The sequence below is a fragment of the Gavialis gangeticus genome, unplaced genomic scaffold (genome assembly GCF_001723915.1).
Source record: "Gavialis gangeticus isolate Ggan-Ray unplaced genomic scaffold, GavGan_comp1, whole genome shotgun sequence".
NCBI lineage: Eukaryota > Metazoa > Chordata > Crocodylia > Gavialidae > Gavialis > Gavialis gangeticus.
The window spans coordinates 5,939,598-5,965,637 of NW_017729011.1; the positions used below are offsets into that span (position 1 = coordinate 5,939,598).

The following is a 26,040-nucleotide window of genomic DNA, read 5'->3' on the forward strand; positions in this document are numbered from 1 at the left end:
TTTGGCTCCCGAAAAGTCCTACAGACCTGGGCAGAGTAGGCGGGGATGGGGGCAGGGGGCACTATGGGAGCTGAGGTCTGGGTTGGCAGAGGACAGGATCAGAGCAAAGTGACTTGGCAGCAGTGGGTCTGGGACTGCCTGCAGCCTCCACCAGGATCTAGGCCACAGCCTGTTTGCCTGAGGAGCTGGGACCACTGGGAACCCACAGGGTCCAGCCTGTGGAGGGGCCTTTCCCATCTCCTAGTGTCCTGTTTGGCTCTACCTGAAGTTGGTGGGGATGGCAGGGGGCCCTATCCAATGGCAAGTCACTGTCCCCAGTGGTGGGAGGTCCTGCTCATCCCCATGGTCCAGGCAGGAGAGGTCACCTGGGGCCATGGACTGCGCTCCCCTCTCTGTAGTTTCCCCTCCAAAACTGGCTAAGGGAATCCTGCCCTGCTGTTGCCTTCACTAATACCTGTGCTGGGAGCCACCCACCCTGCCACTCCCTCCCCAGGGCTCACAAGCTTGACTCATGCCACTCTGCATCCTTACGTGTGCTGCCTCAGTGGGTCCTCACACCATGCCCACAGGTCCCTGCTGAGGGAGGGTTTCCATGTCACCCAGCCCTATTCTGGATGCACCAGTATTGTGAATTGGTGTGAAAGTTCCCTACTACCATGTCCCGCAAGGGATTGCCAAGCACTGGCTCCTTCCAGGCTGGGCTCTGCTCATGGTGTGCCCTGCCTGGCCCCTTCAGAGGAGAATCTGCAGTAAATGAGGAAACGTGTGCCCAGAAGGCTTGGGTGGCTGGGATGTGCTGAGTTCCCACAGGGAGGAGCTGGGTCTGCACCGTGTGGCTGCTTCTTGGGCATTGGCGCTGGGCTTAGAAGTGCAGGGCTGAACAGGGCTGACAGAGCAAGTCTCTAACTGTATCTCCAGCAATGCAGCTTGAAGCTTACAATAGCTGTGTCCAGGAGCCCCTGTACAGGGTGCGTTGCTGTGGGATGGCCAGCCCATCCTGGCCTTGGTGCCAGGACATTGCCTTTGTGTCTTTGAGTGAACAGCCCTTGCAGATCAGGACCCCATGAGCACTGGCAGTGTGTTTCAGGGCTCCCCCATAGACTGCCTGAAGCAGGACACCATGACCAAACCTTCAGCAAGTGACTGACTGTGACTTCTCCTCCAGGACAATTGAGCCTGAGGCACTGAAGCAGGGCAACATGAGCTCTCTGGGCTTCACCAGCAAGGAGCAGCGCAACCTGGGGCTCCTGGTACACCTCATGACCAGCAACCCCAAGATCCTCTACGCTCCAGTTGGGACAGAGGTGGACAAGGTCATCCTGAAGGTGAGGGCCTGGCTGGCCCAGGTAGCACCCTTAGGGCACCCTTAGCTGCAGGCTGCCAGCCTTGAAGCACCGTGTCTCTTGGGCCCTGTGAGGTCTCAGTCCTTTTAACGGGTGGGAAGCTTGCAGCTGTCCAGAGAAGATCTCATGGCAGGTGACAGTGTGGAAGTAGCTGTGTTTAATGGATGGTTCTTTCTCCAGTTCTTGGCTGTTCAGCTGTCCTGTCAGTCCCTGGGGGCCCGTTGATTTCTGCCATGTCAATAAATAATTAAGACTCTCAGTGCTGTAAACACAAGCCAGTGAGGGAAGGGGGCGGGCAGGGGAGGGATTCCCTTCCCTTCTCTTCCTGCAGCTGACAGGCTGTGATGTTGGGGCTGGAGGCAGAGTTCAGTACACCATCTACCAGCAGATGCAGGTGGCAGTGAGTGTGAGTGTTTCCAGCCCTGCCCCTGAGATTGCTGGCCCAGTCTGGGGTAGGTCTGTTCCATCTCTGGAGCACTGTTAATTTTCTCTGTGATTTTTCCCCCCATCAGTACCCCAACAGTCCCAGCCCTGCTAAGGTGAGCAGGAGGGTAGGTCCACAATGCCCAGCTCCCATCCCCTAGGCCTGACTTCCCCAAGGGGTAATTGTACCAGGGCAGGGTACATGGTAGTCACCAACTCCAACTCTGGCAGAGCAGCACCAAGACCTCATCTGTGATGGGGAAACTGCAGTGGTTTAAATAGGCTTGAAATGGCTCTAATGACACTGCAGGCTCCCAACTTAGCTATACTGAAGTCAGTTCAACCTTTGCTTGGGCTGGTCTGTTACCATCGATACTGTAGTAGGTAGCATCTGGAAGCCAGGACCAATGAGTACCAGGTGCTGTATGTGCACAGAAGGATAATAAAGACCTTGTTCTGGAGAGCATAGGGTGGAAAGACTAGTATGCAGCAGAAAGGATGGTCCAAGGCAGTGAGGAGGCAGTAAGACTGCTGTTAGCCAGTCACAGAAGACTGCATACGTGGCCCAGTAGACTGCAGAACAAAATCAACCTGACCTATTGTTAGATCAGTGTAAGGTCTTATCCTCACCTGAAAGTGAATTTGGATCGAGATTGGGCATGAGCTGAAGGTGCAGTAGTTCTACTGGAACAATCTGTGTGTGAATGACAGCATCTGCCCTGGGAATTTGATCTAACTTAGTATAAACAGGTCTGTTCTGTGCTGGCAGGGCTGGGAGAAGTTGCTTACGGGCTTACGTCTCCTCTCAATATAACCCTTCCTGGGGCCTCTCTTGCTGCAGGCCAACGAGACCTTTGCCTTCGTTGGGAACGTTACACACTATGCCAAGGTCTGGCTAAACATCTCCTCAGAGATCCGGGGCTTCCTAGAGGAGGGAAAGCTGCAGAGGCGGATCCGCTGGCTACAGCAGGTGTGGAGGATGTTGAGGGGGGTCTGGGGATGGGCCTGGAATGAGGCAGAAACATGGGCTAGACCACAGCATGGTAAGATCTGTGCAAGTGCCTGCAGGCGACTGGTTGCAGCCCTGGCTTCGAGCTTCCAGCTTCATCAAAGAAGTTTCTTGCGTTGGTAACTGCTGCCGCAACATGGCGAGTGTTTTACAAAGGGGGCTGCTCCCCCGGGGGACTTGTGTCAAAGCCATCTCTGTCCTAGATGCTGGATCCCACCCTGCAGACCTGCTCGTTGCTGCCGAGTGACAGGCAGCTTGACCAGCGTCTTGCTTTATATTGACCTCTCAAGACTGGGAGGGGACAGGATCTTAGCTGGATCCCATCCTGCTGTTGCTAAGGCTGACTGAATGCTTGCCCCGTGACCTGCTCGGCCCAGCTTGCCTGGTGCAAGGTGGGGCAGTGGGACCCTCGGCCACTTTGCACAAGAAGTAGCAGGAGGAGGCCGGGTGGAGGACACCCAGCTGTCTGCGTTACCTCACTTTTTCTCCTCTCACTTCCAGTTCACTGCTGACCTGCACAAACACCCTGAGATCCTGAACGTCTCGGACAATGACCTCCTCCGCAACTTCATTGATGGCAACTTCTCATTGCCCAATGCTAGTGCCCTGCTGCAGCAGCTGGACACCATCGACAATGCTGCCTGTGGCTGGATGCGTTTCATGTCCAAGGTGAGGGCAACACCAGCTCCCTAGAGCTAGGCTAAGCCTGCCAGGTGTCAGGCATACCCAGGAAAGCTGCTCTCTCTCTAGCCAGGCTCCTGTGGGCACTTGGCAATCGCCCTAGTTATCCAAGGGCATGGGCAAGCTAACATGTGCCTGGATGTAATTCACTGGTCATGGATATATAAATGACTGGGTAACAGGCATGTAAATTACATTGGGATCAGACGGATCAGGGGCACACAGTAGATGCTGTTATTACTTTGGCTGCCAGTAAGGTGCCATGCCAATGGGAAATGCAGGGCCGTGGCAGCAGGAAGCTTGGCTGCACGTAATGGCAGTGGAGTGTGGGTCATCCCCACTAGATGGCAGGGGGAGGAAGGGTTTGCCCTGGTTCCCCTGCAGAGCAGGGATCAGTCCAAGGTGCTAAGGCTGCAGCAGGATCTCATGGGACTTTTTTTTCCTGACAGGTCAGTGTGGACATCTTCAAGGGCTTCCCTGACGAGGAGAGCATAGTGAACTACACGCTGAACCAGGCATATCAGGACAATGTCACTGTCTTTGCCAGTAGGTCCCTGGCTCTGTGCTCTCCTTCTCTCTCTTCCTATCACCATTCACATGGCTTTGCTCATTTCCTCTGAATTCCCTTGTCAGCTTGCGTCTCTTCACCATTGCACTGATTCTCAAGCTCCCTCCAGCCTGATCCCAGGCAGGTTTTTGCCCCACTCTTCCAGATGTACAGAGCTGAATTTGGGCATTTCTGAGGCCTTGAGGCACAGAGAGGCCCTTTGGTCTTCAGCCTCTGCCACTGACTTGCTGGGGTGAGGAATGTCTCTGTGCCTCAGTTTCCCTATTTATAGAATGGTGAGGACCTAGGTGTGACCATGGGTCTTAATCCAGTGGCTCTTGCCAAGCTTTGAGAGCTGCTCCATATTCTGTCAAGTACCCATTCCTAGTGCCTCCTGTCTTGCTGAGGAGTCTGTCTCTTGCTGCATTGGGGGCCTGGTCCCAAATCTGTAGGTGTCAGCAGGGACTTCTGTTGATTTTAACCCTCCTTGGGTATTGCCCTGGCTGTCTTGAGCCATTCAAATAAGCAACCATGTTGCACCTTGGCCCTTGGAGGAACATGAGCCTGCTCCCCAGTGGTCTTCTCCCATCCCCATAAATACTGGGAGGGCCACCTGCTTGGTTTAGGTTAGAGATCAGAAAGCAATATTTTACAGTTAGGGTAGCCAAAATCTGGAACCAGCTTCTCAGGTAAGTGGTGCTCGCCCCTACCTTGGGCAAATTCAAGAGGAGGTTGGATAATCACCTGTCTGGGGTCTTGTGAACCCAGCATTCATTCCTGCCTGTGGCGGGGGTCAGGCTAGATGACCTGGTCAGGTCCCTCCTGACCCTAGCTGCTATGCAACTGACCATGGAGCTGGCTGGGATGAATTCCAGTGTCCTAAATGTCCTCAGCTCTGCTGCTTTCCCCTCAGGTGTCATCTTCCAGACCAACAAGGACGGCAGCCTCCCACCACATGTGATGTATAAGATCCGGCAGAACTCTAGCTTCACAGAGAAGACAAACGAGATCCGCCGGGCATACTGGCGGCCCGGCCCCAACACCGGTGGGCGCTTCTACTTCCTCTATGGTTTTGTGTGGATCCAGGGTGAGTAGACAGACCTGCTCCCTGACTGGGGCAAAGGCCAGCACAGCCTGCTACCTGGGTGTGCACTGCAACATCCACTACATGCTGCTCTGCTGAGTGATGATGCCCTGCTGTGTTAATGTAGCTTATCTCCTGGCCTCTTCTTCCCAGACATGATGGAGCGGGCCCTTATCAACACCTTTGTGGGCCATGACGTGGTGGAGCCTGGCAATTATGTGCAGATGTTTCCATACCCGTGCTACACCAGGGATGAGTGAGTAATGCTGGGTGAATAGGACAGACGTGATGGGCAAGGACAGGGCTGGGGTGCAGTGAGTAGAAAGACTCCTTTGCTCCAAGACAGGTGGCCCCTCTGGATAGTGCTCATAGGATCTCATGGAAACAGGCCTGGCATCTGCACTCCTTCCAGCCAAGCTGGCCCTGCTGCTTGCTCTCCTTATTATCCCATTGCTGGCTCCTTGCCCACTGCATCAATGCCGTACTATACAGCAAATGCCACCATGGCCTGGGCAAGGTGCAACATTCAGAGTATTGCAGGCTACAGTGGGGGTCTGGGAGCCAGGGCACCTGGGTTCTACTGGCCATCTCTCAGACCTGCTGTATGACCTTAGATACGCCAGTAACTCCCTCAGCATAGGTGAACTGTAGCAGGAATTATCTGGGCTTGTAAAGGAATTATCTGGGCATGGTGGCGATGCCTGATCTCTGCCCTGACATCCCAGAGTGGTTCTTGGGGCTGCGACAGAGGGAGGTGGACACGCTTGATGGTCATTCCAACTCGGCCTACTCTGATTCTTTCCCTTCCCCCCAGCGTGATGGTGCAAGGTCCCCGCTGTCTGTCGTCATGTGGCTGCCATCCTCTGTGGGTGCCAGGGTTCATGGTGTGTCAGGACGGGTTCTGATGCCTTGCTGCCTCTCTCCCCAGTTTCCTGTTTGTCATCGAGCACATGATGCCCTTGTGCATGGTGATCTCCTGGGTCTATTCGGTGGCTATGATGATCCAGCACATTGTGGCAGAGAAGGAGCATCGCCTGAAAGAGGTGGGGATGTGGCAGTGGGTTTTTCCTACCTCTGGGACCATGGCTGTCCACTGTGCCTACTGGGGAGGAAGGAGGGCAACTGGCAAAACATACAGTCACACAATGTGGGGGAAGGTGGGGTACTGCCTTGAAACCCATGCAGTAAATGGCATGGGGTGGGTTGTTGGGCTCTCCAGCAGTGTCCTGTGAGTCCTGGCAAGCTGGTCTCTGCACCCCTGTTGCCACCTTGCAGTGAAAGAATCTATGTCCCCAAAATATTTCCACATCTAGCCCATTGTTGCTGCCTGGCGGTGGTGGGATGGTCTGTTGTCCTGAACACAGGGGTTAGTACTGGGGGCCATTTTCCCATTACGATGTCTGAGGGAGGGAAAGGGCTGTGGGCCCTGGACAAAACATAACAGGGAAAACCTGCAGCTGGACTCTCCTTTCCTGGTGTAAACCAGGTGTGATGCTGTTGAAGCTGGTGTAAAATGGATGCCAGCAAGAGTGAGTGCAGATCTATTATCTGTGGTCTCAGAACCAGGGCGTGGGGGAACACTGGTCCAGATTCTTCCCCAAAGTTAACTCCTTCAGAGCTGGTGAGAGACTACCAGGGGTGGATCTGTCTCTTGCGCTGTGCCCTGTAGTCACCAGGGTTACTGCAGTGCCCAGGGGTTTGTCAAACAAACATCCTCCCTGGTATTGCTCTAGAGCTCTGCAACTGCTCTTCGGGGTCATCTGGGCTTAACGGTGCCTGCAGGGTCAGTTTTTGCCATCTCTGGGTTGCCTGTACAATAGCAGCCCAGAACAGCAGTGAAGTGGCCCTGAGCCCTAATCTCTAGAGCACCTTGGCTGTCTGGGAGTGGTGGGATCTCTTCTCTCTGCTGCTCAGAGCAGCCCTGACTGACCAGGGGCATAGGTTAGATGAGCTGCTTGGGTCTGCAGTCTGGATGCCTAGGATTCTACGTCCATCCTCCCTGCCCTGCTGCTGCCCCCATCGCCTCGTAGCTGTTGCCAGAGAACATCGGTGTTTCATTCATTGGCTGGTGTTGGCTCTTCAGCCTTAAGCCTGCCTGTGGGAGCTTGCAGGGAAGAGGTTCCAGTGGCTAATGAGCATGACGAAGCTGCTGCAGCATGATGCCAGGAGGAGCTGGCAGTAAATCTCTGGGAGGGCAGCGCTGTCTTGTCTCTGCCAAGCGCATCAGAGGCAGGATGCTGAGGAGGGCTTTCCCCTTCTGCTGCTGGAACACTCCACTGAGCAAAGTGGATACATCTGGATGGCTGGACAGTTTGTGGGAAAGGCTCTCGTGCAGCTTCTGCTCCCCAGACTTGTCTCCTGAGCACGAGTGCCACAGATCCGGGAGAAACCATACCCCCAGTGAAACCATCTGTGCCAAGACTAGCCAAATGCACTGTCCTATGACAGGGTGCTACCAGCATGGGGCATGGCTGTTTGGCGGAGGAGACCATGCCAGGACCCCACTAGCTACCCTCAGAAGTAGCTGCTGCTGCTTCCCTCAGCCTGGTCTGGCCTGCTCTTGCCTGCAGTGGACTTGGCAGAGCTTCTGGCAGCACATGGCAGGTACCAGGGCCAAGCCACCAGAACACATACATCTCCATGCTTCTGGTGGTACCAGATTCGCACACTGTAGGATGGTCAAGCTTCCCTCAGGAGATTGGGAAAGCAGCAGCATTCTCTCCCCATGGTGCACCTCTTTTGTACTCACTCCAGCTCTTGTGGGTCCATGCTGATGGTTTTCGAATGCTTGTTGTAGCTGCCATGGTTGCCTTCTCTGCTCCGAGCATGGATTCTGAAGGGCTGTCTGGTATGATCAGATCTCTTCTTGCCATGAAGCAGGCTGGGTGTTTCGGTGCCACCTGAAGGATAGGGCGGCAGCAGTGCTGGGCCACCTTGGACAAACAGCTAATGCCTTGGCATGGCTGGCTGTGGAGCAAGTCTTAGTCTGAGCATTAGGTACTCTTTCTGTGCACAGGACACTTGTATGGACTGGGGGGAAGGAATCCAATTATTCGTTCTGGGCTGATCAACATGGGCAGCAGAACCCTACTTAGATTTGTGCAGGGCATTGGGTACAGAGCTGCCACCTTGGTCCCAGGTTCCAGTCAGCACAAAGCCAAGGCATCGTGGCACCCTGTGTCTGGGGAAGTAGTCCCACTAGTGGGATAGGGGTCTGTCGTATGGAAATAACCCTTGCTGCCATATGCCCTGATAAAGCATGACACTGTCTTTTGCAGGTGATGAAGATGATGGGCTTAAACAATGCAGTGCACTGGGTGGCCTGGTTTATCACTGGCTTTGTCCAGCTGTCTATCTCTGTCACAGCACTCACCGCTATTCTCAAGTATGGCAAAGTCCTGATGCACAGTGATGTCTTCATCATCTGGCTCTTCCTGGCCATCTATGCTGTGGCTACCATCATGTTCTGGTGAGCTCTGGTGGCTGGTCAGGGCCAAAATTTGACAGTCTGGGGTTGTAGCTGTTGGGCTGATGAAGCAGGGGGGCCAGGCATCTAGAGACATGCTACATGAGGCACAGCCAGCACTGGCCTTTCGCTCTGGGGAGGCAGTAGAGCTGATGTTGATGCTGCCTGACCCTGGAGAGTTTTGGGGCCAAGAGTGTCTGAAGGTGGCAGAGTGGGATTAACCAGGGGTTATAACCATACAGGGCTACCCAGGGTCGTTCTCAGTGGGTCCCATGATGATGTACACAGCAACAAGGGATCATGGAGCAACAACTAGAACCTTTCCCTGGTACAAGAATCCTAAGGCTCTGACCCCAGCAGCAGAACTAGGAAACAATTAGCAAATACTTTCCCCACCTGCATATGCACCCAGCGATGGGGTGGACTGTCTCACAGCTGGCGGTGGAACAGACAGGCTGGGAGCCTGAAGATGTCATTCCCTTCATTTCCATGGAGTTCTTCCTGACTTACCCCCATGTAACTGGAGGAGACCCCTGCTCCACATGCGTGGTTAAAGAACACTGGCCACTTGTTTAGTTGGCCTTAATGAGCAACCGAGGGTATCGATGGGGCGAGCACGAGTCTTGTGTGATGGACAAGGCTGTTGTATTCCTGTGCCGCATGTGGGTGCACTTGGAAGAATGCAGATGTCTGCAGGATGTGGGGGGTGTGGGTAGGCTGACACTCTTGCCAGGGCTGAGGATTGCAAGGAAGCAATCTCCATTTGTGCTTCTGGTTAGAACATGCGGAGCCCTTCAGATGCCATTGCCAAAGCTGAGGTCGGCAAAGTTTTTTAGCTGAGCTGCCAGAAAAACCCGGCAAGCTGGACTTGGTGTGCCAGGGAAGAAAGAGGGGGAGCTGCAAGGGGCCCAATTCTTTTGATAGTGCAGTCCTGGCCCCTTCCCCACTATGCTTCCTGAGGTGTGCAGTTGCAGTGCCTCTGGCCCCTTTCCAGCCTTGCATCCCAAGGCACATGTGCAACCACTGTTGGCCACAGAGTTGGGCCAGGGCTCCAGACCCTGGTGCACCATTTGCAGCCTCCCAGCTACCTGCCACATCTGGCCCACACTCTGGGCAGTTGCTGCTTGCCACAGATCCCAGGCTGCTTGCAGCCTTCCCACCACCTCCTGTGAGCAGCCCAAGCTCCATGGCTGGTGGCAGCTGCCCTGAGCCTGAGCTGGCTGTGGTATGCCAAGCAAAATGGCCTTGTGTGCCATGCCGTAGCATGTGTGCCAGGGGTTACCAACCCCTGGCCTAGAGGAAGGCAAAGGAAGGACAGGAGGCAACCCTCTCAATGCACCTTCCCTACTCCACCCTTGCTCATTGCACTCCTTTTGTAATTCCTATCAGTATTTGCCCTGGGATGGTTTCCATGGAAACTTTAGGATGGGGAGGGATAGAGTATCAGGACCTGGTAGTGATGAGGTGAGCTGCCATTGTACAGTTTGTGTCCGGTGCTATTGCCAGGGGCAGGGATCTGTCTTGCACACACATCGGGGTCCCTTGTGAGTCCTAGGCTCAGCCAAGGGGCTGGGAGCTGAATGGCCCATGGGGACTAAACTGCCCAGGTGTCTCCAGGGCATCAGACTTGTAGGGACGGAAGGGATGTCCTTGTTCTTAAACCATCCCAGACAGACATCTCTCCATCCACCTCTAGAAAGCCCCCCAGTGAAAGAGATCCCCTAGCTTCTCTCAGCTTGTTTCCCGAGGTTCTGTCCAGGGCTGGGTGAGTGCACCTTGCTCTACTACTCCATGCTGTGCCTGTTGTGTAGCTAACTGGAGAGTTTCAAGGCCATCAAAGTAAGACTGAAGACTAACTATCCTTTCTTCCACCCAATCCCTTGAAGCCCAGGTAGGGCCTGGGAAGGGGGCATCACCTGGGGAAGTTGGGTGGTGTGGAAGAGCCCAATGTCCTTTCTCTCTGGGGCAGCTGAGATAACAATGTCTTTCCTGGCAGCTTCCTGGTGTCTGTGCTGTACTCCAAGGCCAAGCTAGCCTCTGCCTGCGGGGGCATCATCTACTTCTTGAGCTACGTCCCCTACATGTATGTTGCCATCCGGGAGGAAGTGGCTCATGACAAGATCACAGCCTTTGAGAAGTGCATTGCAGTGAGTACCAGGCTGTCATGGTGGCTCATAAACTCCCCATGGAGCCCAGGCTCCGTGAGGTGGGTATAGAGGCAGTGCTCTCCATGCCTGCTCTCTCCATCCAGTGGGAGATCAGCTGTGCCGTGCACCCCAAGGCCTATAGCTGTCTCTTGGCCAATTAGAGAGCTTGGTCTGTTCCTCCAGCCCCAGTCACTGGAGTAATCGGAGACCCCCAGGGAGTGGGCTGCACAGTAGCTAGTGGGCAGAGAACTTGGAAGACCCAGGGGCTCATGACTGTAGATTCCCATGTGTTGAGACCTGGGAGCTGTCAGGGAAGGTCTTGGGGGCATCCCCAAAGTTTGGCCTATATCCAAAGAAGCGCAAAGCATTGTAGTAAGCCTCTTCCCGTTTGGTTGAGGTGGTATCCTGGGCCTCGTTAACACCAAACCCCACACTTCTTCCCTGTGTTCCACAGGTTGTGTAGGAAACCTGGCTCTCTTCAGTAGGACGTAGCCCCTTGTGAACCACTCCTTGGCCCCTCACATTTTTCTCATCTTAAGTCCAGCTGTGAATTGCTAAGGTCCCATGTATAGACAGCAGCGCTGTCTCCGTTCTCCCTGCCACACAGCACCAGTCTGTGGTTTCTGTGCAGGGTTGAGGTGACGAGCTTTTGAGCTAATGTCCTCCTTATCTTCTCCCCTCAGTCCCTCATGTCGACCACAGCCTTTGGGCTGGGCTCCAAGTACTTTGCTCTGTACGAAGTGGCTGGTGTGGGCATCCAGTGGCACACCTTCAGCCAGTCTCCTGTGGAAGGTGATGACTTCAACCTGCTGCTGTCCATGATGATGCTGATCATTGACGCCGTGGTGTATGGAGTGCTGACATGGTACATTGAAGCAGTGCACCCAGGTATGGGCAGGGACTCCCCCTGCAGGAAGAGGCTTGTGGCTACCCAGCTATGAGCAAGATGTAGAGATGCTGCTAGAATCACTGGACCTACCTTCTAGCAGCCTCCTTCGATGGATATGAGCACAGAGGAGGCTGATTCTGGTCATGATGGGCGGGACTGTACTCACTTGTGCAGTTGCGTAGGATCTCTGTGCAAATGTGCCCCACAGGTGACAGTGCCTTTTTGTGGTGCTCTCCTAGTGGTGCAGCTCAGGTTTTCAGGAAGAAGTAATTTATTGGTTTTCTGGCTGAATTGTAACATAAGATTCCTGTTTCAGGTTCAGCAAAATGTTTCAGGTTCTTATTTTTCCTTCCTTCCTTCCCCACAGATGAAATTTGGGTAAATTCCAAATATAACCTTGAGATGTTTGGGCTCTTTAAATGCACATGGATTTTTTGTTGTTGTTGAAACAGTATGACAAATTTGACAAAAATTCAGTTTTCAGTCACTCCAGATATGTTTTTGGGGGGTTGAGGAGAGGAATAGGCATCTTCTACCTAAAATCTGTTGTCCAGATCTGCGTATAATGCCTCTTGGCCACCTCACAATGTGCTGTTCTTTCAGTCGTGGTTCTGAAAGAGCAGCACACCTCTAATCTTCCGGGCTTGGTTTTCCTTGCAGGCATGTATGGCCTGCCCCGGCCCTGGTACTTCCCCTTCCAGAAGTCTTACTGGCTCGGAAATGGACGGATTGAAACCTGGGAATGTACCTGGCCCTGGTCACGAACTACCCGCCTTAGCATCATGGAGGAGGATCAAGCCTGTGCAATGGAGAACAGGAGACTGGGTAAGCATGGCCGTAGGGGGAGCAGAACCTGGGATGGAGGTTGGTTCCAGTGGTGAAAATGTGGTCAGAGACCCCAGGATCTGTCCCTAACTTTGCCACTGTGTTGCTGGCTAATGCTGGCCAAGTCACTTCATCTCCCTGTACTCTCTGGTTTCACCTCCTTGGCTTCTGTTTCCCTGAATGGGTGGCTGTTAGGAGACCCCTTTACTACAGAGGTGGCATGAGGCCCTAAGAGACCTTCTGACAGAAGGCAGCAGAGAATGGAGTGGATCCAGTGAAGGGCAAGAGAGAACACAAAGGGGGGAAAAGATGACTTTCAGCAGGAAGAGCGATTAGGGCCATATCCCCAGCTGGTGTAATCCAGCATCACTTCAGCAGTGTTTTGGGACTGGATTAGCTGGAGGTAGAGACAGAAGAAGGGAGAGGATGTTGGCTGTAGGATGGGGGACAAAAGAGAAGGTGATGAGCAGGGGGAGCTGGGAGCCTGGTTGAGTGAGATGGAGACAGAGACTAGGTCAAGGCTGCAAATTTTCTCCAAGCTGGTGCCTGCTGCTGCCTTTGTTCTTTCCTGGGATTCAGCCCCTCATTTTTAATTTCCTGAATGGCTTTGTTTAAGGCTGTGCCATCACTTGGCATTACTAATGCCATCCTAGCCATTTTCCACCTGGCCAGGGCTCCTGCAGCCCTGTGACCATCTGCTGGATCTCCAGGTGGGCACATCCCTCAGGAAGTCACTCAGTCCTTTCCTCAGTACCCTGTTACCCGAGGGGAGAGGCTGGTGGAGCCAGAGCTGCTTGCTGGCCAGTCCTGAAGAGCTGGGACAGCCCACCCAAACCCCACTCTTCAACTCTCATTGCAGATGAGACCCGAGGCATTGAGGAGGAGCCGAACCACCTGCCCTTGGTCGTCTGCATTGACAAGCTCACCAAGGTCTACAAAACAGACAAGAAGCTGGCACTGAACAAGCTGAGTCTGAACCTCTATGAGAACCAAGTGGTGTCCTTCCTGGGGCACAATGGGGCAGGCAAGACCACCACCATGTGAGTCACCATGGGGATACCCCTTTTTTTATTTCCTCACTGCCTGCTGTGAGGAAGAGATGATGGGCAGCGGTGGAATGAGAGGTGCAGTTGTCCCATCTTGCCTGTCTGGCTTGTTCCAGTTGCTAAAACTCTGGGCTTCAGCAAATTGTCACCCTGGCTTGCTTGGAGGTCCTTAGTCCCAGGAGTCCCCAGTGGCTCTGTGCCAGCCAGAGGCCTTGTCTCCTACACCAGAGCCAGAGATGGGAGCTCAGGCACCCAGGTGTTACAGTCCAGGTGCTTTCAGCAGCTGTTGTTGAACAAGCTCGTGTTCAGATCCTGGAACTCTTGTTGCCAGACACAGCCATTGTGTGTCTGAGGGTGGAGGCCTGGGAGCATGTCAGAGGTGTGAGAGCTTCTGGCAAAGTTGAATGCCTGGGGGAGGCTTGGCAGGAGGGAGGTGCCATTCTAACATAGCAGCAGCTGGGGATGGGGAGAAGGTCTTGGAGGGTGAGTCTTGTAATAAGCTGGGGCATGGAGGTGCTGGGTAGTGCTGGATAGAGCTGTTGCCCGGGGTGATCCTGCCAGGGTCCCTTTTTAGGGGCTGTCTGCAATGGCCCTGTGCTAGGCAGGCACCAATTTGTTATGAAGAGGAAGGCATCAGGAGGCGGAGCCCCCTCACATTGTCATTTCCCTGCCAGGTCCATCTTGACAGGCCTCTTTCCACCAACCTCGGGCTCTGCCACTATCTATGGCCACGACATCCGGACAGAGATGGATGAGATCCGGAAGAACTTGGGCATGTGTCCGCAGCACAACGTGCTCTTTGACAAGCTGACAGTGGAGGAGCACCTCTGGTTCTACTCACAGCTCAAGAGCATGGCAGAAGAGGAGATCCGCAAGGAGATGGATAAGTAGGGTCCTAGGCTGTAAACAAGTCCTCAGGCTGTCTTGCTCTGAATGGCTTGGTATGAGCAGGTCTTGTGCCCTGTAAGCAGGGCCCCATGAACTCTGAGCCAAGCATTTGCAGGATGGCCAGTGATGCATTGGATTCACCATCCAAAGAGACTAAAAGGGCCCCAGTTTTCTGAGAGCAGGTCCTCGGCACTTCCCTGGCCACTGTAGAAACTCGTGGACTTGGGTAGTAAAAGCTGAAGCTGTCATTCCAGCCTCTGTGGTTGCAAAGAAAGCATTTCCAAGTAGCATGCCCAATGCATCTCTGCCTGCAGAGAGTCTGAAATAGTAGCTGCTAAGCCACGTGTGCTGTCCTGTTCATGAAACAGAGTTGTTGGCCCACGCTTTTGCTAGTGTGCCAGACCCCTCAGCCTTGCCCAGGCAGGAGCACTTGTCCTGTAGCGCCATGTGGCCTGCTGGGCTGTGATGCATATTGTGTCTGTCCACAGGATGATCGAAGACCTGGAGCTGTCCAATAAGCGGCACTCGCTGGTGCAGACGCTCTCTGGGGGGATGAAGAGGAAGCTCTCGGTAGCCATTGCCTTTGTGGGGGGTTCACGGGCTGTCATCTTGGATGAGCCCACAGCCGGTGTGGACCCGTATGCACGCAGGGCCATCTGGGATCTGATCCTCAAATACAAACCAGGTGGGCAAACCCCAGAGTGCCCAGCAGATTGAGCTTTATCAGCCACTCCAGGTTGCACCCTGCCCCAATCCAAGCTTCTTTTATTGTTGCCTTGGCAAACAAAGCCTGTGCTCCCCTGAATGCCTGGGAGAGGAATACCTCAGTCAGGCCATTTGCCTGGAGGAAGAAGGAAAAAAATAGGGACTGGAGTTTGTGTCCTTCTGACATGAAGATGTAACCAAATGGTGTCAAGTGGACAGATGCGGTGGGCAGGGGGAGCTCAGGATGGGGAGTTGGGATATCTCTGTTCTGTTCAGGCCCCTGCTGCTGGTTCTTATCTGAGACGAGTCCTTCCCCACCTTTGTGTCTGTTTCCTCCCCATCAGCCTTTCCTCACCTGGATGAAACATGCTGAGTCCCTTGGTTGAAAAGGCTGTGGGAGGGGAGAGTGTTGCGGTTGTCTGCCTGTGTGGAAAGATCTCTGAGGCCCATGTCCAGTATCACGCTGCTTGGCAGGGCAGTGTTGTCTGAGGGCAGCAGCAGTCAGCCAGGTGCTGTGCAGGCTGCTCTTACCTTCCCAGAGCCGTCTTCCCTCAATGCACCTCCTGCCCCTGCTCACCTCTCTCTGATGCCCCTCATATGTGCGTCTCTCTGGCCTTGCAGGAAGGACCATCCTCCTCTCCACACACCACATGGATGAGGCTGATCTGCTGGGGGACCGCATTGCCATCATTTCCCATGGCAAGCTGAAGTGCTGTGGCTCCCCACTCTTCCTCAAGAGCACCTATGGGGATGGCTACAAGCTGACGGTGGTCAAAAGGCAGTCAGATACCCGGAATAGCACAGGTGTGTGTACAAGTAAGTCCCATCTGGCTGACCCAGGGGAAGCCACTGTTGGCGACCAGTTCAGCTGAACTGGGAGAATCCATCTGCTTTGCTGCTCAAGTAACACTGAAAATCTGGACATTTTACATCTCACTACCTGCACAGGGATATCGTATCTGCCATCTGACAGCATTGCCTTGTCCCCTCTGTGCGCAGATTGGCTCGGGGGCTTGGTAAAATCCTGCGTGGAGCTGTCTGCCTGCAGGACGCTGGTTTCAATTCAGGCCAGGCTGGAAGCATCCAAAGATGATTCATTGGTTAACAAGTGTCTGAGTAATGGAACGAGCTCCACTTACTGGAAGTTCCTGCAGTGGCCAAAAGTTAAATGCGTAGCAGAAGCGAAACCCCCCTCTTAGCTGTAGTTAGGGACACTCCAGCACAAGGCAGTGTAGGGGCAGCTCACTGCGTTCTGTGTGCGTGAAAGGCTGCACTCCCCTGCACCAAGACCCTGCCCTCCCTCCCTCCCTGAATTCAGAATTAACAAAAAGTGCAGCAGCTTGTACATCCCAGAAGGTAACATTTTGAGGGCCCAGTAGGACATACTTACCAAGTGACCTATTCTTCTTTGGGCTAGATGCGGGACAGACTCACAGCCCTCCATCCCACTCTTCAGTCAGCCCATGCTCCGAGCCCCGGGTCTCCCAATTCATCAAAAAGTATGTTGCCTCCTGCTTGCTGATCTCGGACACCAACACAGAGCTCTCCTACATCCTTCCCAGTGAGGCTGTCAAGAAAGGCTGCTTTGAGAGGCTTTTCCAGGTATCAAACCTTCGCCCAGATGCTGGTCCAGGTGCTAGCAGAGCAGGGGAACACTGGTGGGGCAGAGTGCAGTGGTCCGACTGGGATGTGGAGCTTATTTTCAGTTCTAAAAGAACAGTGTGGAGATGCTTTCTGTCTGCTTGATTCCCCTGAGTCATAGGGTAGACGCACATTTAGTCTGTTGTACACATCCTTCATGGACAACACTACCTCTGATTTGTACATGCTGGATTTGTATGTTGCAGCACCGGCTGTGGGCGCAGCACTGAATTGTGTGTCGGGGTGGAATATTCTGAGGTGCTAAAGGGATTTGGGTGCCTGATTTGTTAAGGGTTTTGCTCTTAGAGTAGACATAGCCCTTACTGAGTGCCATGGCCTTCAGCATGGAGCATCCCCCACATCATGCACTCTAAGCTGTTTATGGCTCAGTTTCCAGCACACTCTTGCCTACTCCTGGGCTTTTCTGGTCTGCTGTCAGCTTGCATTGCTGTAGCAGATGCCTCCAGAGCCACACAGGGCACCAGGCCACTAGGACAGCTGCTACAGCATGCTCTTCTTCCCTTCAGGTTTCTTGGGTGGCTTTGGGGGCTTTCTTCTTCCTGTGAGCAGGCAGCAGAAACCCTTCCCCAGGGTAACTGCTATAGCTCCATGGCTGTGGGCAAACTGCAGTGGATGGTGAGTTGGGGCCGAGCACCCCTGGGAATGAGACTTCCTGCAGCCATAACTACAGGCAACTGTCAGTGCCTCCTGTCTCATATGAACTCACGGGGGACAAGAGTCTGTGACAGCTCTAGCTAGGGATCTGGGCTCAGCCTTCAGCAGTTTTGAAGGTCTGCAGTGCATCAGTCCAGGTGCTGGCAACTGTCAGACATGTGGCCGTCCTGTCTGTGGTAGCTGGGCAGTGGGGGAGGCCATCTTTATTCAGGGGGCTGGGACGCTGGGCACTGGGACTTGTCTATGCATAACCTGAAAGAACAGCTCTTTGCCATGGGCTTCTTCATCTTCTCATTGGGAGCTATCGCTGTTTGCAGCACCTGGAACAGAGCTTGGATGAGCTGGATCTGACCAGCTTTGGGCTGATGGACACGACCCTGGAAGAGGTCTTCTTGAAGGTCTCCGAGGAGGACCAGTCCTTGGAGAACAGTGATATTGGTAAGGAGTCTGCATAAAGGGCAGGGGCAGGGTTTGTGTTTGGCAGTGTCTATATATGCCGGCAGGTGAAGGATTTGCTCAGTCTCCTGTCTAGTAGGAAATTCTCTACTGGTAGGAAGCTTTGTTAAGAGTGTACTGTTTGTGAAAGCCTTCCATCTGGCTTGGCCAGCACTAGAGTGCAGGAGCAGGGGAGGTCATGGGACCCAGGAAATCTTGGTAGGGTTTTGGTGTCCTGGGATGGCAGGGTCCTTAAGGAAGAGCTCCTTTCCCCCTCTAAAACACACATTCAGTTCAGGCTTGGGTCTGGCCCCTGTGATCCATGCAGCTGGCAATCACGTAGGCGGCCCATCTCGGGGCCAAACCATTGTTCCTGCCTGAGAGCAAGGGCAATGTCCATGGAAGAATGCTTTGCCTCAGGATGGATGGCTCTTGATGCTCCTGTACCAACCCACCTTCTCCTTGCAGATGTGAAGGAGTCCAAGAAGGATGCCCTGCAGCCACCAGCTCCCCCAACGGGCCTGAAGCCTGAGGCCAATGGAGAGCCCCTTCCTGAAGTGGAGGCACCTGAGAAGCCAGACGTGGAGCTCAGCAACCTGGTGGCCTGCTCCAAGCTGGCCCAGTCCCAGGCGTCCCTGCGCTCGGCTTCCTCTGTGGGCTCCGTGCGGGGTGATGAAGGTGGGGCTTATTCGGAGTTCTATGGGGATTACTCTCCGTTGTTTGATAATCTGCAGGACCCTGATAACATCAGTCTGCAAGGTTTGTAACACACTGCATGGCAGGCCTTGAATTCGCTAGTGGGGTAGGCTTGGCCCGCTCGGCTGGGCAGCAGGTGCTTTGCTCTTGCTCCGCTCTCGGCTCCTGTGTGGGACAGGCAAGGGGGCAGCTGCTACCAGCTCCAGTTGGTCTTTGCCATCCCCCCAAACCAGCTTTCTTGTCCCCAGCGTGGGTTCAGGGAGAAAGTTTGCAGCCTGTGCATGGGGGATAGTCAGTCAAACCTCTGCATGCCGGAATCTGTCTCTTCCACCCTGCAGTCCCGTTCTTCAACAGCAACATGCCCAGAGGTGCCCTCACTAGCTGTGATGAGAGGGAGAGTGAGCACTAGCCCCTGAGCATTGGTGGGTTCCTTAGGAGCAGGAACCCACTCAGATGGAAAAGCCGCAGGTTTAGGGGCCAGCAGGAGCTCTGAGAGGATTTCAGCTGGACCTGGGAGATCTCACAGGGCTGCTCTATCCTGATGGTACCTTGCTTGCATTGGCAGCGTGTACCTCAGGCAGGTGTCTGTGTGTGCGCAGAATCCGGAGCTAGAGTCTAGAAGTGTTGCTTGCTGTGGGTGAGCACACACATTGGGACTGACTCTTCTTTGTCATGAGATGGAGCTAGCTGGATTCCTCTCTGAATATGAGTCCCTCATTCTGGTGGTGACTCCTTCACAAACTGACCGAATCCATTCAACATGTTTGCCCTTCTGGACCAACTGCTAAACATCTTGTGCAGATGACTTTCAGCCTGAGCCAGACTGTTGGTATTTGTTGTTGCTGATGTATAGTCAGTCATCTAAAACATGCACTGTTTTATTCCGGGCTCCCTGATTAGATGACAGACTCTAACTGGGAGAATAGTGATGTGTTTTCCAGGGGGAAGATTTATGTTTAAAATAACCGTGTATTTTCAGGAGTGTGCCAGAGTCATCACCAGGACACTCAAATAAAAAAAATATGGCCAGTGTCAGGATACACATCCCTCTTTGGGCGAGGGAGAGCTCTTGCACCACTTTGTCATGATACACTTGGAAAGGTGGCCTGCTTTATGATGCAAGATGAAGGCCTGCTGGGGCGTCTACCTTGTACCGGGTACTGGGAGCATGAGATACCTGAGCTACAACTGCCATGAGGCACCACATCAGTATTTTAGAGTCCAAGCATTTCTATTTTGAGGCATTTAACCTTTTTTCCATGAGAATTCAAAGTATTCTGAAGCATTTGCACCAAACTGCCCCCATCCCCCCAAAACATTTGTATCCAAAATAGTTGTGATGGAAAACTTCTGACTAGCTGTTCTCTGGTCAGCTTCCTCAACCCCCCTGGTTTTGCCTGCTGGACCTTGGCACTAACAGGTCTGCCAGGCACTTCTCCCTTTGTGAGGCTGTCACGGGAAGAGCCTGACACCACCTCACCTTCCAGATGGAGCAGGAGGTTGTGGAGAAGCGCTGAGGGTGCAGTGTGTGGGCACAGATGCACAGGAGTCATGAGGGTGTACTGAAGTGTTTTGATCCTGGTGGGTCAGGATTCCCTCAGAAGGGTCCCGTCTCTACCTATGTGAGGTCAGGAGAATTAAAGCCTTCCTTGGCTAAAAAAATTGAAAAAGAATGGTTGAATGAGAGGGAAAAAACATTACCTTTATTTGTTAACCCTCTCCCCCTGGCCTGAACCTACTGCCTCCACATCCTCACAGTAAAATGCACAAACCTCTCGAGTGAGGGGCTCTCTGACACATTGGAACAAAAGTCCCAGCCTTCACCTGCTACATGCTTTTATATTTATTGATTCACACATGAATAGATGAGTCTTAAGATCTCGGGCTCCATCACTGATGAGCTGGTTGTATGGCCTTTGGCAAGGCACTTAACTTCCCTGCCTTGGTTTCCAGGTGTAAATTAGAGATCTTGTTAACTTGTTGGATGTAGTGTCCCCTGGGTTCACACATAGCTGTATGATTGTTAAACATCCTCCTGTCTCCTGTGCACTTACATGATACATCTGTTCAGTCTCCTGTCTGTTAGTGGGGTCTTGGGGCTCCATGTATTGCTTAGGTCAAGTATTCTTGGGCAGCCTTATTAACTCGCTGACACTAGAAGGGATGCTCTGGGAGTGGTGGGATCCAGAGTCTGACATCAGTTCCATCACTGCTTTGCCTGTCCAGAGCTGAGCCTGGGGCCTGGCACTTCCCCAGCTACTGCTAATGAGAGCTCTCTGGCTGCAGCACTCTGTCCTTCTCTGTCTCCAGCCTGTCCCCTTTCCTAATGGGAGTGGGCTCTCCCAGGTACTGGGGTTCCCAGCTCTCCTCCTCTCCCTGACTGCAGCCTTTCAGGGGAATGCTGTGCGACTGGGTTGCGTGGAGAACCCCAACCTAGATCTCTAGCCACTCAAGCAGCCATGCTTTTACTGATGTGTATGCGTGGCAAGTCCTGAGGGAGTGGTATGGATGCTTCCCCTGGAGTGGTAGGGCCTCAAAGAGCCTAAATTCCTCTGCATGTTGCTTCCCTGTGCTCCAGACCAAGAGGTTGATGCTGAGGCTGAAGACCAGGCCCTGGCAGGACAGGGGAGCTTTAAGCTGGAGGGCTCCTGGCTCAAGCTACGCCAGTTCCACGGGCTGATAGTCAAGCGCTTCCACTGTGCCAAACGCAACACCAAGGCCCTTTTCTCGCAGATCCTGCTGCCCGCCTTCTTCGTCTGTGTGGCCATGACTGTGGCACTCTCTGTGCCTGAAATAGGTGCGTATGGGTGCTGATGTCAGGCCTTCCCTAGCCTGCTTTCTCCAGTACACCCAGAGCCGACCCAAGCAGGGTGCAAGGCCCCACCACCACCCTGATCCCACGCGCTCCAAATCTGAAAAAGCTGCCACAGCCATCAGCAACACAGGGGAAGGGAGGTGGATAGCGAGTGGCTGGATGTGGCCGGATGCGGCCACTCTGCCCAGCTCTGCAGGCCCCCCCAAAGCGTGGGGCCCAGGCCAGTCACCCTGGTTTCCTCCCCCCCCGGGACGGCCCCAAGTATACCTACCTGCTAAGGTGGTGAAGTGCTCCTGGGACGAGGGTTATAGTCAAGCCTTGGCTGTCTTATACCTCCCCGCAGACCTGGGCTCCACAATCCTAGAGTTTCCAGCCTTTACCTTTGAAGGTGCCCATGGAAATGTGATCAATAGTGTTTGACATGTCTGAGCCAGAGATGGTGGCTCTTGGAGGTATAATCCTCCCCAGCCATCTCATGCACAGGCTGTAGGATGCCCCTTTCCCAAGATACCCCAGGTTGGCAGCTGTCTGCAGCAGGGTGACTATGTTCTACTTGGGGTGGGAGGGCTGGAAACAGGCTCTTTGAATCAGATGCAATACATGAACCCTGTGGTGAGATGGGATCCACCTGTACTGTGCAGCATGTGGGGGCTGTTTTATAAACTGCGATTCTAAGTCAATTGGCCCTGCCTGTGAAACCCCATCCTGCAGCCTTCCCCTTTTGTGTTCGCCCCCTAGCAACCCATCACAGCACACTCAGGCACGTCCACTCCAGCCTGCTTTGGACAGTAGCATCCTCCTGCGGCTGGTGGGTTCTGGGCTCCATTGGTGAAAAACTGGGGCTTGGCTGGAGCCATCAGCCCCTCTCCATCAACTTGGTGCCAAGGTCATTCTCCAGCCCAGAACAGTCTCATCTCGGCTCTTGCTCCCCTTGGAGCATCTGGCCTGGGCTGTGGGTGCCTTTGTGCCAGGGGCTGCAGTTGCCCTGCAGCTTTCCAAGCAGCCCTTGGGTGTTATGGCAGAAGTTGCCCAGCAATTTTGAAAAGTGGGAGAGGAGGACTCAGCTGGTGGGCCTGCCAGTCCCCCAGGCCATTTCTCTGGGTCCCCAGGGCTGGCATCCAGACCCAGAATAGGCAGGTATGGCAGAGCCCAGTGGCCACCATCATGAGGGAAGTCCTTCAGCAGCATCTCTCCTTGTCTCTCAGGTGACCTGCCCCCTCTGATCCTCTCACCGTCTCAGTATCACAACTACACCCAGCCCAAGGGCAATTTCATCCCTTATGCCAATGAGGAGCGACGCGAGTACCGGTGAGAAGCTGCCGCCACTGGCCTGGGAGATGTCCCGGGCTGCCTTCTTTCTCCTTCCCTCTTCACCAGCAAGGGATTAGGATTGCAGGGCACACCCCTGTGAATCTTCTCACAGGACCTCGTGTCATGCTGAGGGAAATGCTGCCATGTGGGATTTTGCAGTCTCAGGCAGAGGCTCAGGAGGGCAGTCAGGCTGCTGCTCTCTGAGCAGGGTCATTCCTCTGAGTCTGGCACTGGGGAAAGGCTCCAGGCTGGAGCTCAGCCTCATCTGCTGTCTTCTCCATGGCACAGCTTGACACCTAGACAGGTAACGGGCTTGAGGGCGGTGCGTGAGACCAGAAGCTCATTTCGTACCAGTTATGGTCAGCCAACACCTGTCAGAGATTATAGGCTCAGGCTAGATTTGAGACTGTGTCCAGCAAGCAAGTCTCCCTAGTCCTTGTTAGTTCCCTGAGCCACCCAGTCCCCTTCAGCCTCCACGCCAGGTTGCCAGATCTAACCAAGCCATGAGGGTCCCTCAAGCCGTAGGAGCTCAGCCACTCCTTTAGAGCCTGGCCTAGCAAGCCCATGTTGCTGCTACATAAGCAATAGGGACTCTTGGGCCTATGCTAAGGAGTCCCCTGCACACTGAGCCCTTCTCACCCACTTTCCCTCTTTGCAGCATAAAGCTGTCTCCTGATGCCAGCCCTCAGCTGCTCGTCAACACCTTCCACCTGCCCTCAGGGGTGGGGGCCACCTGCGTGCTGAAGACAGCCTTCAACAGCACCCTAGACCAGCTGGTGCAGACCTTGAACCTCAACAGCAATGAGTCCAAGATGCTGGCAGCCAAGTACTTTGATGCCATGTGTGTTGACTCCTTCACCCAGGGCCTGCCGCTCTCCAACTTTGTGCCGCCACCTCCATCCCCTGCCCCGTCTGACTACCCTGTCTCCATGGACGAGGTCTTGCTGCATGCCTGGAACTCCACCACCTACCCCTCCACTGTCAAAGGTAATGCCTTGCATGGTGACCAGAGTGTAGGAAACAAACAACCCCTGGCCTCATGTCACACGGTGCTGCCTGATTTGGAACTTGGGTGGCTGGCACTGCCCACTGGGCCTAAAGGATTGCACACCCTACTGCATCTAGGAAGGGCTTGTCTGGGATTTTCCTATCACACCTTTCAGGGAGGAAGATCTCTGTTGGCATTGCAGAGTTTAGAAACAAAGGAATGACAAAAGTCAGCTTGGAGTTCCTTCCAGCCCAGTGTCATGTATCTGACAGCTGCCAAAACCAGCTGCCTTAAAGGAATGTGTAAGAAGCCCGTAGTAACAGATATGGGATAAATGACCCCCCCCAACTCTCTCTGTGTCTCCAGTATTTCGAGCATGTCTGGAAGCCTGGCGTTTACTATTCCTCTGCCCCTGCCCTGGGCAGAAGCGAGTGCTAGGATCATAATACCCCAGCCAGATACCTATCCAACCTCTCTTGAAGATAGGGGAGAGCAGCACCTCCCTTGGGAGCCCATTCCAGAGCCTAGCAGCCCTAACTAAAGTAAATCCACAAGTCAATCATCTTGGTCACTGAGTGCTGTCAGACATATGATCTTGATCAATCTCCTCTCCCGTCTCTAACCCCTTCTGATTCATTTGGACCTTGTAGTATCTTTAAGAAGATAAATAATGAAGGAGCCTCAGATGATAGAGCTATGCATCTCCAAAGAACCTGTGAGAGCTAATCCTCAGGTGTCTGCATCCAGGTGGACTCTGAGCGCTGGCAAGGTCACAAGGATGCTTTCTCCTTGCATGACTCTGTCCTTGTCTCAGCGCTCAAATTGTTTCCCCCTTCCCAGAAACAACAGCAGCCATGGCCAAAGTTAATGGGCAGTACTGAAGTGTCCCTGCCTTTCACCATGCAGAGGGGACTTAGAGCTGCTTTTCTTCTCTTGTCCCTTCAGAGACCATCACCTCAGCACCATCCTTGCCCCGCATCGTCCATGAGCCGATTAAGTGCACTTGCTCCATGCAGGGGACGGGCTTCTCCTGCCCCAGTGGGGTGGGAGGCCACCCGCCCCAGATGAAGGTTGTGACAGGGGACATCCTAGCTGATATCACCGGGCGCAACGTTTCAGAGTACCTGCTGTACACCTCGGACCGCTTCCGACTGCACAGGTGAGAGCATGGGCTAGCTCTGCTGCTGCCTGGCCCTGCCAGAGCTTTTTTTGGAAGAGATGGGTGGTTGGGCACTGAAGTGAAGCCACGGGGGTAATGGATTTCTGGCAGCAAACCACTTGAGGTGGCCTGGAGGCATCACGGGGACTTGGGAGAGCTGCACAGTTGATCATAGAGTTGGAAGGAGTTCCCTCAGGAGGCTACATGCCTCTACAGCTGAATGCAAGGGCTTTCCTGCTGGCCTGCTGAGGAGATGGGGATCATGTTGACTCCTGCTCCATCATCCAGGAAGAGCTGCTCAGCAAATGCTAGGCCCAGTGCAGCATGGACTAGCAGCAGTGACAGCGTTCCTTGTGGTGAAGGCAATGGCTCTCAAGCCTGCTGTGGTAGCAGGACAGGTGAGGGCAGAATTCCCTTGCTTCTGCTCAGAAGTGTGTTTGCTGTCACATCTGACAGGAAGAGGGTCCCAGGGTAGCATCTGCCAGGCAAGGCCCTTCAGAGGAGAACAGATCTGGGGTCTCTCTCCCCACAAAGCCTGGCATTTCAAGGGCACCTCCAAGCTGCTTGTGTAGCGAAGGTGGTTGCAGCCTCTCCTCTTGTGTCCCCTTCTCCCACAGGTATGGGGCGCTCACCTTTGGCAATGTCCAGAAATCCATCCCAGCATCCTTTGGGGTCAAGGCTCCTCCCACGGTGCGGAAGATTGCGGTCAGGAGAACAGCCCAGGTAGGCAAGACCTGAGCATGTCTTGTCTGATGGAAGAGAGGAGGTTTTTTCCATGTCCTTTCCCTGGCCCCTTTTACCACTCACTCTTTCCCCTCCTACTTTCCTGGGATTTGTCAAAGGGACTCCAGAGCAAGGGGGTGGATTTCACTTGCAGTAAATTAATGTCTCCATGTGCTCCTGAGTGAGAACGGCTCTTGTTCAGGAACCTCATGGGGAGCCTGCTGGCCCTGACAGTTGGTAGCAGGGAGCTACCTTCACCAAAATGAGAAAACTGGCTATGCGCTCCCTGCTCTGGGCAGGTGCGGAGGCTTTTGGTCTCCAGGGTGTCTGTAAAGCTTTGTAGCAGCACTTGGCCAGCTTGCTGCCATTCATGGATGGGCACCGTTGCCAGAGCAGTGGGTGACTGCCTAACGAGCAGCAGTCCCTTGATTCTGGGGTCTTTCTCCCATACTAGCTCCTAGGACTGGAGGCAAGGGGGCAGGAAGATGTGTGGTGGGAGGGGGGTGTTCCTGCCTGCAACAAGAGAGTGAGTCCTCAGCTACAA

The 26,040-nt window shown here is 54.0% G+C and overlaps 1 protein-coding gene across 1 annotated transcript in view; it reads left to right on the top strand.

Moving 5' to 3' along the window:
* Positions 1-26,040, top strand: part of ABCA2 (ATP binding cassette subfamily A member 2) — a gene marked incomplete at its 5' end in the record, with an annotated part of 98,761 nt that overhangs the window by 53,170 nt on the left and 19,551 nt on the right. The window contains 23 exons of the mRNA XM_019510442.1: positions 1,166-1,325; positions 2,608-2,736; positions 3,277-3,444; positions 3,906-4,002; positions 4,917-5,090; positions 5,241-5,343; positions 6,016-6,130; positions 8,366-8,556; positions 10,550-10,700; positions 11,384-11,588; positions 12,250-12,414; positions 13,274-13,454; positions 14,135-14,347; positions 14,837-15,033; positions 15,675-15,857; positions 16,471-16,655; positions 17,687-17,807; positions 18,273-18,563; positions 21,079-21,297; positions 22,521-22,623; positions 23,285-23,613; positions 24,560-24,773; positions 25,391-25,496. Of these exons, the coding sequence (XP_019365987.1) occupies positions 1,166-1,325; positions 2,608-2,736; positions 3,277-3,444; positions 3,906-4,002; positions 4,917-5,090; positions 5,241-5,343; positions 6,016-6,130; positions 8,366-8,556; positions 10,550-10,700; positions 11,384-11,588; positions 12,250-12,414; positions 13,274-13,454; positions 14,135-14,347; positions 14,837-15,033; positions 15,675-15,857; positions 16,471-16,655; positions 17,687-17,807; positions 18,273-18,563; positions 21,079-21,297; positions 22,521-22,623; positions 23,285-23,613; positions 24,560-24,773; positions 25,391-25,496 (4,000 nt within the window). The remainder of the gene's footprint in view (positions 1-1,165; positions 1,326-2,607; positions 2,737-3,276; positions 3,445-3,905; positions 4,003-4,916; positions 5,091-5,240; positions 5,344-6,015; positions 6,131-8,365; positions 8,557-10,549; positions 10,701-11,383; positions 11,589-12,249; positions 12,415-13,273; positions 13,455-14,134; positions 14,348-14,836; positions 15,034-15,674; positions 15,858-16,470; positions 16,656-17,686; positions 17,808-18,272; positions 18,564-21,078; positions 21,298-22,520; positions 22,624-23,284; positions 23,614-24,559; positions 24,774-25,390; positions 25,497-26,040) is intronic.